This window comes from Nanorana parkeri, unplaced genomic scaffold (genome assembly GCF_000935625.1).
Source record: "Nanorana parkeri isolate BGI_ZX_2015 unplaced genomic scaffold, ASM93562v1 scaffold1338, whole genome shotgun sequence".
Lineage (NCBI taxonomy): Eukaryota > Metazoa > Chordata > Amphibia > Anura > Dicroglossidae > Nanorana > Nanorana parkeri.
In genome coordinates this window covers 324,033-341,794 of record NW_017307606.1, presented here as the reverse complement: position 1 = coordinate 341,794, position 17,762 = coordinate 324,033, and the positions used below count along the sequence as shown (strand labels likewise).

General features: G+C 42.5%; 1 protein-coding gene across 2 annotated transcripts in view; it reads left to right on the top strand.

Annotated features, from left to right (window-relative positions):
• The first annotated feature begins 7,137 nt into the window (after nucleotides 1–7,137).
• FAM13C (family with sequence similarity 13 member C) overlaps nucleotides 7,138–17,762 on the top strand; it is a 128,676-nt gene continuing 118,051 nt past the window's right edge. For both annotated transcript variants that reach the window (XM_018569464.1, XM_018569463.1), the window contains exon 1: nucleotides 7,138–7,311. In XM_018569464.1, coding sequence (XP_018424966.1) covers nucleotides 7,250–7,311 — 62 coding nt within the window. In that variant the 5' untranslated portion in view covers nucleotides 7,138–7,249. The remainder of the gene's footprint in view (nucleotides 7,312–17,762) is intronic.

Genomic DNA, 17,762 nt, shown 5'->3' with positions numbered 1-17,762 from the left:
ATGGATTCAAAGCAATCAAGTCATTGTGATTTATAAATTGGAGTCTTTATGGTCATGTGCATACAATTATATCTGATACACGGATCATTATTGCTTACTCGGCACTTGAAATTGACGAGCTGCTGTTCCATATTTGATTTATGTTCCCTTATGGACAATGCTGACACAACTTTGACACTGCTTGGCATCGGATTAATGGAGGAGGACGGATAGGGTGCATCAGCAATGCCAACCTTTTCTAATGGCAGTATTTTGGGGGCTACTATTTCTTCCAGTCAATATTTTTTCTGATATTCACTTCAGGGACACAACTCTATATGATTGGCCTGTTGCCATAGTTTATTTTGTGTGTTTTGTTATGCAAGTTCTTCTTCATCTTTGTTCTACCGAGAAAGTTGTTGTGGGGGGAGTAAGTGAGGTGTGTTGGATGTTGGACCTGGAAGTAAAAAATGCCTCCCGATAACCAAAAGACAGAACTAATAAACATAGAATGACCAATAAACCCTAAACAGATCAGAGATATACGACATATATGAATATTAAGATGTTCTGTATATTCATAAAAAGTTCTGGTATTTACATTTTGGGGCCTTCTTTCTTATAGGGGTTGTTGTTGCCTGTACCAGCTCAACAACATTTGCAAGCTTTTTTTTCCAAACTTATGTACTCTACCAAAAAAAAAGAATAAACAGTAAAGGACAGCATTGTTTGCAATGCTTTCATTGGTCTCCATAGGTTTCTGACGTATTCCATCAGATCAGTGATGACCTCCCCAGAACAGAGCAAACTCCTTGCATTGTTGGATGTTTGAGATAGCAATCTCTATGTTCCCATCTCTCTCTGCATTAGAGATTTCTACTAGACATGTGCACTGCCAAAAAATTCGTTTAGTTTCGTTTTAAATTCGGATTTGTGTTATTTCGTTTTTCGGGATTCGGGTGTGAAAGTCAATTCGGATTCGGAATTCGGATTCGGACAAAATTCGGTAGCGTTAGGTCGAACGTTCGTTTCGTTTTCTGTTCTTATTCGTTTCGTTCGTTCGTGACATTCGAGGGGGGAAAAATATTTTTCTCCTTCTCTAATGTCACTTTGCTCCAACGAACGAAACGAATAAGAAACGAATAAGAACAGAATACGAAACGAACGTTCGAACTACCGCTACCGAATTTCGGAAATGGAAATTCGGATACCGTTTGCATTCGTTATGTCTGTAATTCGGAATTCGGATACATCCGAATGTCCGAATTTCCGAAAATTCGTCCGAATTTCGATTCGGAACGAAATGAATCGCACATGTCTAATTTCTACAATTTGCAGTAGGGGAGCTTCATTTCCAGTTTGGTGCTTTACATTTTGGGTTGGCTTACCTTCAGAATTGCTTCATCAAACTTCCAGCAGCTTGGAATTTTGAGCTCCGCTTACAAATGTTACTAAAAATCCCACAAAACTTTACATAGATTGTGAACTACTGCATTTCTACATTGGTTCTGTTTCAACGTCTGGAGAATCTGGGCTTGATTCTAGATTCCAGGGTTGTATAGGTCTATCTTCTCTATGAAGAACTAGTAATGTTTAGACAACAGATTTCCCTTCTTTGAACACAACATCAATCATCACTTTGCCTGTGCATGACACTTCTTGGGGCTAATGAAGCAATCCCATTCGCTCAATTCAACATCAGAATTCTCCGGAGAGGCATTCCCTCCAGATGGGACCAGTAACATTTTACTCTTAACAGAGACATATACCTGTTACCGCAGACCAAAGTTTCTTTGCTATGGTTGCTTTTGTCACCTGATGGTCTTGCAACGTTGCTCATTTCTTCCCTGTAGTGGAAGATTTTCACTACGGACATTACATTGTTTGGCTGGGGATGCCATTCTTTGACCCCTTTCTTGAGCAAGGCTGATGGATGTAGACCTCATCCAAGCTGTCCATCAATATATTATAGATTTTAGTGTTCAGTCTGTTTTCTTGTTCACTGGACACCACAGCTCATTGGTCACCTGGTGAGAATGCAATTGAGCACCACCTTTCAGTGCAAGGATGATGGATGTAAGACTCAATCTGACCATCAACATATTAGAGATTTGAGTGTTCAGTCTGTCGCTTGTTCACTAGGCAACACACCTCTGTGTTCACCTGGTGAGCATACAGTTCAGCACCACCATTATAGTGGTGTAGAGGCATAAGAAGCCAGGCTGCAGAATGAGATACATAACCACTGGGCTGAACTTCTTGTACCTGCACTCTGGGCAATAAATATCTATGGAGTAAAAAAAACTGTTTAGCAGACTTTCTAAATTACAAGTAAATTGATCCAGGGAATAGACACTATACATTGATATTTAATAAGATTTGTTCACCAGTAAGGTACCTCAAGTGGTTTTATTGTGACTTTTTTCAAATGGATGGTCTATGAGTTCATAGTCAGATCCACGATCAAATACAGTGCACAGTACAACTGTAGCATTAGCTCCATGTCTGATTTATTTTCTCTATCCAGGCTACTTCCAACTTTTCTATACAGAGAATGGAGCTGAAAGAAATTTCTACCGTTCTGGAGGCTCTGGACTGGCTAATATGGCTTTTCTACTTAATCCTTCTGCCAGACCTTCTGTCTCAGGGTACAATATTTCAACCTGATTCTCAGTCTCTGAATTTCATCACATGCCTATTGAAGCCCAATACAGAGAGAACATGGCTTATTAGAAGCTCTCCTATCTACTGTGCTTTGGGTCTGTAAAGCATCTTCTCACTGTGCTTTACAACTCACACAGGGACGATGGGGAGCAAAAGTTGCTACCCACCAGAAGGAAGGACAGTGTCAGCACCAATTCAGAGATGATTTGGGGATCTACACAAATAAGATTCGTTAATAGTTAGGTATGTGAATACATTTTTAACATTTAACTCCTGGGTTTATTGTCACTTTAACATTGGGTGCTGCAGTACTTTACAAATGCCTAATCACTGCACTCTCTGTACTGTGTATATTCCTGACCCTTGCACTCTGTAAACTGGAAGTACAGCAGTCAAGAGTAGCCAATGTAGAGCACAGCATCCAGAAACTGGTGTCAGGAGTATGTGTTGTACAGCATATTTTACAAACTCTTCTCTGCCATACACTGTACAATGTGCTGTACATTACACACCCAGACTGTCATGCACTGTGCTGGACATTGCATACTCCCGCGCACTCTTTATGTTACATACGTCTGGCCTCTGCACTCTGTGCATTACATATGTCTGAGCTCTGAACTTTGTACGCAACATATTCCTAAACCATAATGCTATATTGTTCATTACATCTCCTGGTGCACATTGTCTAAATAGTTGCTTAATAGGTTACTAAACATTGGTTTCTGTGGCCCTGACACTTATGACACAGTAATCAAATCATATTTTGTGGGTAAAAGGACTGTGGAATATGTGTGCCATATATATTAGGCTCAGGCTTCGTTCACGTAGGTTCCCGAGGCAGGAAACCCAAATCTCCAAGTGCGAATGAGGCCTCAGGGTCTATTTTACCATGATCTTTTAAGGCCGTTTCTGCAAAGTGGCCACACCCACCATTCTCTATGAGCATCGCACAAGTGCTCTCTTTATGGTGCCCAAATGTTATGCAGGCAAACTAAATTGTGATTATAGTAAAAGTTTCTGAATCTAGTTATAAAATCTCAGAGTTCCTACAATTGAGTGTCAAAGAGTTCGACACTGGCGTCTTTGAGTTCAAAGAGGGCAGGGAATCAGTCTTTGGTGGAGGGATGGTGGGAGGAATATGCAAACAAAGGGTTAAGTTCATAGTAGTGAGGTTGTTGAGCTGAGGAAGTGGTAATGAAACAAAGTTCCTTATTTAGTTACTTCATGCAGGCTTGCTTATTTTTGTCACATTTAAAACTATCAATTTGAAAAATGACTAAATTAGATCTAACCATTAAAACATAAAAAATATTTACTGTGAGAATGATTACACTGGTTTTTAAAGAAAGGGACCTTAAGAAAATCTGGAAGCAGACCCTACAATATGTTCCTACACAGTACAATGTAACTGTTACAATGTGGCAGTACCATGGAATTTCCTAACTACATCCCTTTGTGAACAGGAGTTACCAGACTTAGGCTGGGCACACACCTTACAACCATTGCAAGACTTTTGTCTTGCGATGGTTGTAAGGTGCTTAAAAAAATGTACAATCTGCCTCTCTTGCATAGGCAGATCGTACTTGCGAAGATCGCAACCACGCCCCCTGAGGGGCAGGCTTCCGATGACCCCAATGCCGAACGGGCAGTGTGCGCTTGCGCACACCGGCCCGTCCGGCTTTTATCTTACGAAAGTGCTACAGACCCGCGGAACATCGTACGATGCTCGGCGGGTTTTGAAACATGTTCGTAAGTTTAAAGTCATGGGACCTTACAGTAGTAGAGGTCGCACGGCTTCCACACACCTTACGATAATCGTACGATCGCGGGATTTCCCACCTTAACTCTGGGCACCAACTCTTGGCGCTAATGGCTGCCAGCTGAACAATCCACTTGCTGTTGCATAATCACAGTTTTCAACAGTTTATCACACAGACTTGAGGAGCTGCTCATCCAAGGCTCTGGGGCTTACAACACGAACATAAAAACAAAAGGGAACAGAGCGCCACCTCCGTGTGTACAATAGTTTATAAAATAAATAAAACAAGGGATATCTCTACTCACAAGCAAACGTTTTCATCACGCTTTAACAACAAACACGAGGCCACACTGCCTGTTAACCCAACATGATATCGCCCTGGCTATGTTCCACGACTGCCTCCGGTCACATCACCCTCCAAATGCCGCAGTCAGCCAAGATTGACGCGTTTAAGGGGCATGCCCCTTTCATCAGAATCGATTTGACACACGGAGGTGGTTCAAAATTCTAATCTAATGTACCTTACTTTAGTGTTGCCTTTATAGCACTGATAGAAGAAAAAGAAAAAAAGAATGGCTCATAGTAAAAACTTAGGCCTTGTTCACACCAAATGCAGAGCAGATCCGGTCAAGTTTCTGCACATGCACGCTAGTCTTTTAGATGCGTTTTTGACGCGTTTTTTATGCTTTTTGGCTAAAAAACAATTATTTATATTTTTTTTAAGTTTAAAATGGGCTTTCAGTGTGTTCCAGGCATTTGCATGCGTTTTGGATGCGTTTGCAGATCCAGAGCAGGTAAAATAGGGCCTACTGCAGTTTTTTCACCTGCTCAGGACCTGCTCTGTAACTGCACGCTGCGATGTGAACTGGAGCAAAAAATACCATTGGAATACATTGGACGCAGGTTTGATCCGGTCTGCAACTGCTCTGCTCTGGATCTGCTCCGCGCTTGGTGTGAACAAGGCCTTACAGCAGCCCTTTCCCTTGTCACACAAAAAGTAATAACAGCAGTATGATTTAGGTGTTTTGGGCTTCATTCACACACAGCGGTAGCCACTGGCGGAAGTACCAGGGTTGTAACAGTTGCATTTGCGACCGGGCCCTAGTGTTCTGCCACTTGGGGGGGCCCTGACAGGCAGAAGAGGGCCCCGCACCGACATTTCAGAAAAAGATCAGCGTGACCCGCTGACGGGGAAACAGGTCCTCTTGAGTGACAGACTGAACAGCCAGTGACATTTCGCCGTGAGGTGGGAGAGGGGTGTGGGCGTGGCCTGCCCGTGTTGTAGTGGTGTGGAGTGTGGGAGAGCTGCGTGAAGCACTGGGCGGGGTTTCTGATGTTGTGGGCGTGCCCTAGGCTGCATTGTCGGGAAATTTGAAGGATGAGAGCAGCCGTGTCTGCTGGCCAAGGCGGATGGTGACGGTAGAATTGCGGGCCCGGAGCAGAGGAGGATTCTTTCCCAGTGGTCACATCACTCTGTGGACATCAGACATCCTTAGGTCGGTGGCTGCACTGCTGGAGCATCTTCATTTTACAGTAAGTGCATACAGAATGTGGGGAGAATTTATCAAAACTGGAGCTGACCGAATCTGGAGCAGTTGCCCATGGCAACCAATCAGCTTCTATCTTCAGTTTGTTCAGTTAAGCTTTAAAAATGAAAGCGATAAGATGATTGGTTAATATGAACAACCGCTCCAGATTCTGTCTGCTCCCGTTTTGATCAATTCCCTGTGTAATTTTTTCTTGTAGACAACTGGGTCACCCTATTGTATTTTATACGTCTTCTACATGATTTTCATACACATCACTGGCAGAATTACCAGGGAACCAGAGGTCACATAATTGACTGGGCCCTGTCGTTCTGTCGCTTGTAGGAGGGGGGGGAGGGGGCAGAAAGGAAGAAGAGGGCCCGTCCCCAGTAACCGCCGAGGCGCGCAACATTGCCTCCAAGGGGGCCCTTCATGGTTTCTTGCACCGGGGCCCTGAGCTTCCTAGTTATGCCTCTGGCGGTAGCATTTTCTGTGTGCGTAGCAAAACCGTGCAAACCTTAACATACGCACGGATTTCGCACGTCTGCGGCTATCACTATAGCCGGAATGTGCGGAATCCGCCAACAAAATTGCGCTTGGACTATCTTGCTGGATGTGCAGTTTCGTACCATGCAGCCATCACAATAGCCTGAACAATGCACATCGCAGTGCATTGTTTTTTATGTTTAGCGCGTATTCGTACAGCTGAATACGCGTGGAAAACCACTCATGCGTGAATGGCGCCTCAAACCCCTGTAAAAATTCTGTCCTCTAGACCAGTGTTTTTCAACCTTTTTTGTGCAAAGGCACACTTTTTTCATGAAAAAAATCACGAGGCACACCACCATTAGAAAAAACCATCAAAATTGACGTCGATGTCCGTGACGTCACCGGATCTCCGACGGAAGACCCGGAAGCCGGCGGAGAGGTGAGTAACTTTGATCGATCAAAATAATTTTGATCGATCAAAGAAATTAACGATTTATTGACGGCACACCAGAAAATATCTCACGGCACACTAGTGTGCCGCGGCACAGTGGTTGAAAAACGCTGCTCTAGACTAGAAAGCTGCTTTTACAATGGAAGGTTTCAGAAGAGCATATGAAGCCTGTGTCTGAGCAGCATCTGATGAGCTCTGTGGTTTCAGTGTTGCAGCAGGGCCAGTCCCTTCTGAGAAGACAGAGTGAGCATGCGCAGTGCAGCCCAAGGTATGTGCATGTCGAGCTAACAGAGAGGCTTGTCTTTGCAATGCCATGTTTGTGTATGTGTACCATCTACCGGACAGGATTCCGTCAGCCTGCTCGCCCCTCTCTGTAATCTGATGTTTTCTTGTTTCTGTTTTAGTCTTCAGGATAATTCCTTCGGCAGCGCAGCTGTAACAGAGTAAGTGAAATCTTGATATACACTGTATTATCATTGAGTAAACAACAATGTATCCAGTGCCGTGTCTTGCAGCCTGTTTCTAGTGCACTCCCTGCTGCAATTTCCAGATGTCTGAGCGAGTTTATTCTTAGATGACACAGACTGGAATCAATCTGTCTTTTTATACAATGTATAACCTCTATATGTGTGTCAATCACTTCTAATTACATCCAGCAGTGTCATTCTCACGCATTCTGTCAGATTCTCAAGCTTGCTGCTAGAGGAAACAAGAAAACAGGTCGATGTTTGCAGAGTACACTGTGATCACAGTCTTAAATATTTTATTGCTACTCTCCCTATGTTTTATTGTAGATGTATTGATGTGCAGTGCAACATGGAGCATTCGGATCCTCAGCCATTTCGTGCCCCAGAATGATTCCCTATGTATGTCATTTAAAGTCAAATAGGAGGCTGATGATGATCAGTATATGGCTATTCAGCTGGCGAAAAGTGGTGTCAATAATGCACAGGAACAAAACTTTAATAGAGCAGTCATTTTTTTTTTTCCTCTCTCCACCCACACATGCGAGGTGTAGAGATGACATTAAACATAAAAATGACAGGTAGCTTTCTTGTACAAGGCAGCTCATTGTGATGAGAATACATAGTCTTCCAGTTGGAACCCTTCTGCATGCTGTATACAGTGGCTTAGTTATATGGGTTGCACCTGAAATTTCACCTATGTGTTATCAGGACAGCAAAAATAATTTTTATAACATACATTTAAAACGAAACCGCTTGTTCACACAGTTTTGCGTATTATGAATATGTAAAGCATTTAGTTGGTGTGTAATAGAAATCTTGCAGACAACAGCCATTTTTATTCTTTTGTCCGGTATTGAGAAAAATCGTGATATTCAGTCTTGTTCAGCATTCAGAGCCTCGTATTGACCTCCTTTCAGAACAAATGAGTTTTCTTTTGTAGGTTTTTTTGAGCAGTCAGATTTAACGATTTATCCCTATAATAACTGCATTGTGAATGAACGGTTTCCATGGACCATTTACAGTTTCAGTGGAATCAGGCCGTAGAATAGATTCCCACAGTGCTAAAATAATTTTTTTAACCTTTACTGTGCACACAGATATAAGAAAAAAACAAGTTAATGCGATGCAAGGGAAAGCCTTAGGCCTGGTTCGCACCTGAGCGTTTTTACATGCAGATCGGTGAATGTGTAAACACATGGAACACACCACATTTTCATGCAAGTCAATGGCAACTATTTACACCTTAGCGTTGCATGGGAAAAAAAACGCCCGTTTCGTGAAAAGATGCAGCAGCTATTTTGAGGTGGATGGCACACGGTTTTGGTTCTATAGACATCTCTATGCAGGGAGAAATGTGTGTTTTTGAAAGCAAAAACGCACAGTAAAATTGCAACCGCTGAGGGTGTGCACCTAGCCTTACTGAGTGAAACGTGTTGGCTGCCATTTGCTGACAACTTCTAAGTGCCCATTCACACTGATCGATAAATCCCGCGATTTCGCGCATTTTTGCCGCACGATATCGCTAGAAGTCACCGGCCAATTATATTCAATGGAGCTGTTCTAATGTACAGCTCCATGTCGCTGTGGCTTGTGCAGGACCCTTTTTCCCGCAGGTGTCGTGCGATTTTTCTATTTTTTAATGCAGGCCGACGGTGTAGGTCGCGCAATCGTCGCTTGACCGTCGCGCCATCCCGCCGCGCGGAAATCCGCTCGAGGTGAGTGTCGCTTAGTGTGAAAGGGGCCTTATGGTGATGCTGGTTGTCCGGCTTTCATGGTGATGCTCTGGCTTTAGCAATTCCAGTAAGTGGACTGGAGCAACAGGTAGATCAGGGGTCCTGCTTTTGTAATCTGCATGCTTGGTGTCAGTGACTTGAGGTATTGAAGCAAGAGGCAGCCAGGAAACTATCAGATTCAGGAGGCGGTCAGCAATGGCAGTCAACATATCTCTTTCAGTAGAGGTTTACTATAAGCTGATTATAATTGGATGGTACCGCTAAGCAGATCCATGGAGACTGGAGCTTGTGGGCTGTAGGAACATAGATAATAGACAATTTTAGATAGAATGCCATGGAATGCTCAGTGGGTCTCCAGAAAGTGGGTATAAAGAAAGGTCATGTGTTCAACATCCCCTGCATAGTAAACCTCAAAATATCTAGGTATGCCTTTGAATTATCAGTCCACCTTGCAGATGTTTAAATTATAGGTGGACAGTGATATAATGTATATACTAGTTTATGTCTAGCAAGATCTTCTTGATGGGGTTCCTGACTTTGCAGGCCTTTGCTGCATCATCTAGAGGCTCAAAACTTGAATTCTTTGGGGTGGTATTGGTATTGAATGGATCGTTTGCATCAGCAACAGTATGCTTACACTCCCTAAAGACAAAGGGCAATGCATATTTGATGGTGCACCAAAGATTGCAGCCCATCACAGGAGCGAGCTTGGAGCAGTGGCTACTAGGGACCATGGGGAACAAAAGTAGCCATCCTCCAGAAGGAAGGACAGTGTCAGCACCAATGAGTGATACACAAATAAGACACATTTTGTTAATAGTTTAGGTACTTAAATGCATTTTTAAGATTTAACTCCTGAGTTTAGTGTCCCTTTAAGGTATTTCATTCATCCACTCACATTACTACTGCATACCAACAAATAGTTAAATACAAATATTTACTGCAGTGCAACAGTGTGAACCGAGCCTAAAGCAGGTTCACACTGGCGCCTAGACAAAACATGCAGCAGCCCTTTCCATTGTCACACAAAAAGTAATAACAGCAGAATGATTTAGGTGTTTTAGGCTCCATTTACACATAGTGGTAGCGTTTTTCATGCAGTTTTTCACACGGAAAACCACGCAAACTTTAACAACTGCCGGGCCGCGATACGTGCATATGCGGTGGCTTGCAGCCGTGTTCTTGGTGTCATTTTAAACAGCCGGCGATGGCTGTTCAGGTACAATCGATTTGGCGTCTATAGAGCCGCTGGATCATTTGTACAGTTTGCCAGAATGTGTTGCCCCACCCCCTCCACTGGCTTCCCCGGGCTCCGCTGTCCCCCATGCGGGGCCCGGGATCCTCACAGCGGGTGATCCCGCAACGATCCAAGAGAGATCCAGCGGTTTCCAGCCGCTGATCTCTCCTCCGATCACTGGACCCGGACGTGATGTGTATTACATCACTTCCGGTATCACTGTCTACATTCTCCGGCTCTTAGAGCCAGGAGAAGATCTCTGCTTCATCAGCTACTTTGGGGTCCCTAGGTGACATTAGGGGTCTGAAAGACCCCCTGTTGTCTCAATAAGGAGGACCTGTCACACCCTATCTGCGATTAGGGGGCTTGTTAGTGCCCTATGTGATAGCAATAATATTGTATTTATCTACTGCAGTTTTATTGAGTTCTAAGTTCGAGTTAGAACTTTTTCCATGTTCGAAAGTTCGAGTTAGAACCGAACACGGGCGTGTTCGGCTCATCACTATTTGTGAGTGCATTTTATGATTGTTCATTGAAGTCACTTTTACTTTACATGGGCTGTCTTCTGCTGCCCTGTCTTCAGTTTTGTCTTCAGCTCAAGGATCATCCCTTAAATGCTTTTTCTTTTTCCTTGACACACGGGGGGTATTTTGTACACCAATTGTCTACAGGATGCCCCAGAAATCTCATTTCTAGGACTCTGCACAGCTGGATAGAAGCAGACGATGCCCATTTTTTATATAACACGGACATTTTCAATGATTAATTATGACAGATCCGGCTGTTAGCATTTACTTTGACATTTTTGAAAATTGTAGAACAAACCTCGTTTTCTTCAGAACAGAGAACCGGTTAAATATTGTTGTGGGGTTAAATGTTGTACTAAGGGTTAGGTTAGGGTTCAGATTTTTGATGATTGGATAGTTAAAGTGACATTAACCCGGGAGTTAAATCTTATTAATACATTCCAGTACCTTAACTATTAATAAAAATGTATCTTATTTGTGTATCACTCGGCTGTAGATCCTCAAATCATCTGAATTGGTGCTGACACTGTCCTTCCTACTGGAGGGGGCTACTTTTCTTCTCCATGGCACTTGTGTGTGTTGTAAAGTAGCCACCATTCCAAGTTTGCTCTCGTGATGGACTACAATCTCCTGTTTACTTTACTAATTTGTATGGAGATTGTAGTCCATCAAGTGAGTGAGCTTGGTGCGGTGGCTACTTTTACAACACACAGGGACCATTTAATACAAATTAGTAAACTATTGGTGAGATTGTAGTCCATCACGGAAGCAAGCTAATGTATTCTGACAGACACTGTTAGACATCTGCTGATTGGCTGCAGTCACTGTTCGGTCGATAATTTTCCGGCTGGCTCCTTTGATTTCTTGATCAAAGGATATCAGGCTGAAGACCTCTGACAGGGCTATCTACTGAGCGAATTTCGGCTGGTTCATGAAGAAGTATGGCAAGCTTAAATAAGCCCGTATCTTTCCTTAGCAGGTTGAACTTGGGGACTTTTTTTCTCTTTTGTTTCCTTACAGGAATAAATATCCTTTTCTCAAAATGTTTTCAATATAAAAATAAACATCATACTGCTTCTTCTTCATACTGCAAAATAAACATCATACTGCTTCTAACAATATGTGTTAATATTGTTAGAAAGGTAAAGAGTGGAAAGCATATCATATGTCTTTTTATGCTGTGTTGGCAGTTTACTTGATGCAGTGGAAGTGGTGAGATCAGGTGCACTATTTTGTCAAGGTTTCAGCTCCTGGCCTTTGTATGAGGCTGATTTACTAAAGTGATTTACTGAAGAAGTTGACAATGTTAACAAAAAAGAGTGAAGATTCACTGTAATTATCCAATCTTAACAAGAATTTGCTTTTCACGTGACTGGATCATTGATTTGAATTTTCACTCTTTATTTTGTGCAAACATTCTTAAAGGAGAACTACGAGGTGAATGATTTCCACTCATCCTCATAGTTAGTGCCGACCTGTGACAATGAAACTGTCACAGACCGTCTCTATTGATCGGGAAGTGAGCGAACACATACCATCGCTCGCTCACTTCCCAATCATTTCTCTGCAGTGACTGTCGATGACCGCTCCCCGCAGGGATTCCCCCCTCCCCTCTCCGATCCTCCAGTACTGATTGGAGGAGGGGGTGGGCACAGCTGCCTCTAGATAGGCAGAGCCCACTGTCAATCGGCCAGCTGGGTGGATCTCGACAGTATTTTTGGGATCTGTCCCGGCTGTGGCACTCTCAGGATATAGCTCGCAATATACTGAGCTTTGTCTCACAGGAGGAGGTTAGTATATGTCCTCCTGTGACCCTACAGAGAACTGTGGGATGAAAGGAATACCCCATAGTTCTTTTTTAACTCCTTTAGCCCTGGTTCACACCTAGGCATTTTTGAGTACAGACAGTCCCCGGGTTACGAACAAGATAGGGACTGCAGGTTTGTTCTTAAGTTGAATTTGTATATAAGTTGGAACAGGTACATTTTTTAAGTGTAACTCCAGCCCCAATTTTTTTCTTTTAGTTTTGGATAGCATAGGGAAGGGTTTTACCCCCTGTAAAGTTTGTTTTGCTTTGGGTGACCCTGTTCAGAAGATTTCACCTCACTTTCTGTCCCTGTGATAATTGGATTTAGAACATTTTGGGTGGTTGTTGAAACAAGGATTGGTGATAAAGCTTCAGTGGAGAAACCTTTTTCCCATGATCACTCCTGCAGGAGGGATTTTTCCCTTCCTAGGGGTAGATTTCTTTTCACTTCCTGTTGTCTCAAGGACAGGAAGTGAGATTAAATCTTTCTAATGAGGATACAGACAGCAGTAAAAACCTTACAGTGACCTGGAAGAAGAGGTGGGCATCCCTCGTCTGCACGTCTGACAAGAGCCAACTTCCTGTAATGTACGTACAGTACTACAAACCAGACCCAAAAGGCGGGCACTCCTCATCAGCACAACCGCGGTAGCATTACAACTACCCCTGCTGTACAGTAATAGCCTCCGTTTGTAAGTAGGAGTCGTATGTAAGTCGGATGTATGTAACCCTGGGACTGCCTGTAGTTTGAAAAGCGCTTTTAAATGCCCAACACAAGAAATCCCATGATTTTCAATGGTCCTTGTTCACACCTGAGCAGGAAAACGCCAGCAGGAAAGCGCCAAATGCCCTAAAAGGTACATAAGCTTCTTTGGGCAGTTAAAAGCGTGTTTTTGCCCACAAGAATTTAATGGAAATGCTCTAAAACCCGCAGCAGAAGCACGTTGCATATTTTCGTGCACGTTTAAACAGGCGATCATCCATTGCCCACAGTGTTTCATAAGCTGCCAGTCAAAACGCGCATCCAAATGTGCACAATGCACATAAACACGCAAATAACGGCACCCCGAACACGCACGTAGAAACGCGTAAGAACGGCACAGCCTAAGTGTGAACCAAGCCTTAGTAAATCGCCCTCTATTCCTTTCTGTCAGTTGTATGTAAAGAAGAGATATAGCTGTTAATTGCATATAATTATTCATTTTAAACGGGTTCCCTCCATTTCTGTTATTCTGGGAGGGAGTTCTATAAGTAAAAGTATATTTTGGGCTGCGGAAGGAACATTGATGAGGCACATCAATGTTTTCTACCTGCTAAAAAGCTGTAGCAGTTGTGATGATGACCTTTCAAGTAATCCGTCGTCTCTCGGCTTCCTGCCAATCTCGGCTTGTTTGCCTCCTAAGCTTTAAAATAGTTGCTGTCAGCATCCACACTTCCCACACTTTTGGCCCCTATTATCACTCGCGCATCTCTATTCCCATCAGTCTAGATCAACTAGTTTTAATTGCCTGACTTACTTTTGCTTTTGGGTGTCTGGTGCAGTGACTGATTGTGAGACAAATGAGACACAAGTTATTGCTATTTGGGTCCACATTTTGTAGCATTGTCTTAGTCCTAGCTCAATATAATTATGTAAAACCCCCAACACTAAATGGCATTCATTGCTCTTCAAGTAAAAGTAAACATGTACTGTAATAAATCAATAAATAAATACACATTTAAATTAATAATTGTGTTTTCGATACTGTTTGACCCTTTCACTGCCAGAATTAAAACATTTTTTTTTTTTTTATATACGCATGACAAAATGCACATTTTAGGCATGAGGATGACTTAAACCCTCCCAAATATGTTATGTAAATTGCAGTTGCAATTTTGTTTGTTTTATTAAATCCAAATTAACCTAAATATAATTAAACATAGTCTAATACCCAATTCTTGCCAAAATATAAAGAGGAGGTTGTGTTGAGTAAATGAATACCAAAAATATCAAAATTGCGTGCGATCATGAAACAATGAAAAATGTTGGTGCCCCAGCGAATCAAATATGGGTGAATGATGATCCGATAATTATTGCTCTCACTGCAGCATGTGCATAATAACATGTGCATACATAACGTGTGGCGCAATTGTTGTTTTCATGTGTAGGCAAAACACATTTACCTTTGTATGCTGGGGGGGGGGGTTGTTTTTTTGATGTATTAAACTCTAATTTTTTCACTTTTTCCTATTCACCTGATGCCCCCTGTGTGATAGCACAATGGAAGTGACAGGTTCTTTTTAAGAAGACATCAGGGTTCCCCTTAAGGGGACCCCTTATGTCACCTCTACACTACTTTGAAGCTAAACAAGCACATATTATGCTCTGTTGGCTGATTCCTATCAATGGAGGCCGGGGAATGACCGAGCGGAAACAGGAAGTGATGTAAAGCATGTCTCTTCTGGTTTTATTCTACCCAGGCATGATCAGCAATTGTATTTTCACTGAAGTCCCTTTACTCTCCCTGCTGACACCCGCCATAGACATCCTAAGAGTCCTGGAGGGTCAGCAGATCTCTGGCTGCATGGTGGGGGCATGTTGGTGTACCTGCGGAATTGATTGGGCAGCTTTACAGCCACCTGAACCACTTCCACTAGAAAGCAGACAGTCAGCTTAGGAAAGGTAAACAGACTTCTGGCTGCTATAGCACTGGGAGTTTGTGTACAAACTGTGCTACTTCTGACATATTGCATACATTGGTGGCACCCCCTCCCCTTCTTAAATGTTGTATAACTTAAATGCTGAATCTGTGTCTTTTTGAGTCAGTAAGTGAAACAAATGGCCAACACACGCATAAATTCATAACTAGCTTTGAACCAAGGTGCACATGGAAGGGCTTTACAAAGTACAAAAACTCCCCACCACACTCACCAGCCAGCCTGCACAAAATACACTGTCAAATTACTAGGGTCCTAATTTTGCTTTTAGGACTCATCTTTATGTCACATGAATGTTTGACCAGTAGATTATCCAGATTTTATGATGATGTTTTTATCAATTAATGGATTTGTCAATAAAATTTCTGATTTTATATTTATAAATGAAGGTCTGGTGTATACATTTTTGGTATGTCTAATAATAACCCAGGTGACAGTTCATATTTGTTGACACACATAGACACTAGAGGGTAGTTTGATATGACCTCCCTTAAGTTTCTATGGTTAGCTTTACTCTCTGGGTCTCTTTTTATAGAATGTGTCTTTTTATGGTGATTACAATCTCTTTGTTTATGGGAGAGCATCATATATAGATACCGTATCTTTTTAGGGGTACAAAATCATGAGGGTTCCATTTCCCAAACACTTGTCAGCTGCCATATACTCTAATGACCCCCTAGAGCCCAGTACAACATTAGAATAGCAGCAGCCTTTACATTTTGGGTGTTGACTGCCCACACCAGACAATTGGAGTAAGCAATTCAGGCACTTGCAGATGCTGCAGTGCCGTCCGTCCGTTTTTTTACTACGGGCGGACAGCAAGAGGTTAATGAGACCCAAAGATTATTTAGTGTTGCTTGCACCCGATTTGTGGCCCACAGTGATCAATCATGTTTCAGCTTTCCTTGGGAAAATACAAATGGTTAATTTGGTCACTATGAGTAGCAAAAATTTGCCTTTTTTGTTTTGTTTTTTCTTCTGCCATGGTTATACAACCCCAATGCACCTTCTTCCACAAGCCTGGCGATCCTGTCCTTGTGAAGTTTCCATCAATAAGCGACCTAACAACCCGACAAACAATTTTAACTAGAGACGTTCATTCTACCGATGGCAAAACAAACCGTTGCTAAATCCTGAAAGATAAGATGCCTTACTGTAGAAACTGAAATTTCCCAGAAGATACACATAAAGCCAAACTAATTGATAACATGTCCAAGGTTTCTGACAGTGACCTCTTCAAGCTATGCGCTGAACACAGTAAGCAAAGGTGCGTTTTGAAACACCCCCAGCAATCCTATCCCTGCTCCACCATATCCCAGCCCAGCCCTTTACCATCCTCCTATCTTTTTTTTAATCCACTCTGAAATTACCCCTCCCTGACTTTCTAACAGTATAGCCATTAGACATGTGCACCAGCAAAAAATTAATTTAGTTTAGTTTCGTTTTGATTCGGATTTTGCTTTATTTTGTTTTATAAAATTAGTTTCGAAATCCGTACAAAAGTTTGTTTCATTTTCGTTTTGTTGGTTCGTTGCAGCAAAGTGACATTTAAGAGGGAAAAAAAGTGTTTTTGTTCTCAAATGTCACTTTGCTGAAACGAAATTTCGTCCAAAAAAACGAATTGGAAATTCGGAATCGAGAATTCGGATTCGTTTGCATTCATTTAGGGCTGCAACAACTAATCGACATAATCGATTATAATCGATTATTGAAAAAGTTGTCAACTTTTTCAATAATCGATTAATCGGCTTCCAATCAGTTGTCCCTGTTCAGAGCTCCACGCGCTGTGCGCGGCAACCTCCTCCACACGCTCGCCACTGCCAGACCCGCTAGCATCCACGCTCCACACGCCGCACCTCCTCCCCGCCTCACATTTCCTGCCCATCCACATCCACGATCGGCACAGGGACGCGGGGAGATGTAGTAAGGAGGAGCAGGTGTGGGGGGATGACAATCGCCGATAGACAGGTCCGATCTCAGAAGCAAGTTGCTGGAAGACTGCACTTTCCCACACATGGTGCTCTATAATGTATTGCTGGGATTTGTATTTCTCTATAGCTGATGGTACATTGTGCTGTATATTCTACATGGGAATACAAATCCCAGCAATACATTATACAATGTATGTATAATGTATTGCTGGGATTTGTTGTACTCCTCTATAGCTGGTGATATTCTGCATTGCGCTGTATAGAGGACTACAAGTCCCAGCAATAATACATTATACAGTGCAATGCAGAATAACACCAGCTATAGAGGAGTACAACAAATCCCAGCAATAATACATTATAAAGTGGTACAATGCTAAATACCACTAGCTATAGAGGACTACAAAACCCAGCAATAGTACATTATACAGCGCAATGCAGAATGCCGCCAGCTATAATGTACTATTTTGTGGGATTTGTTGTATTCCTCTATAGCTG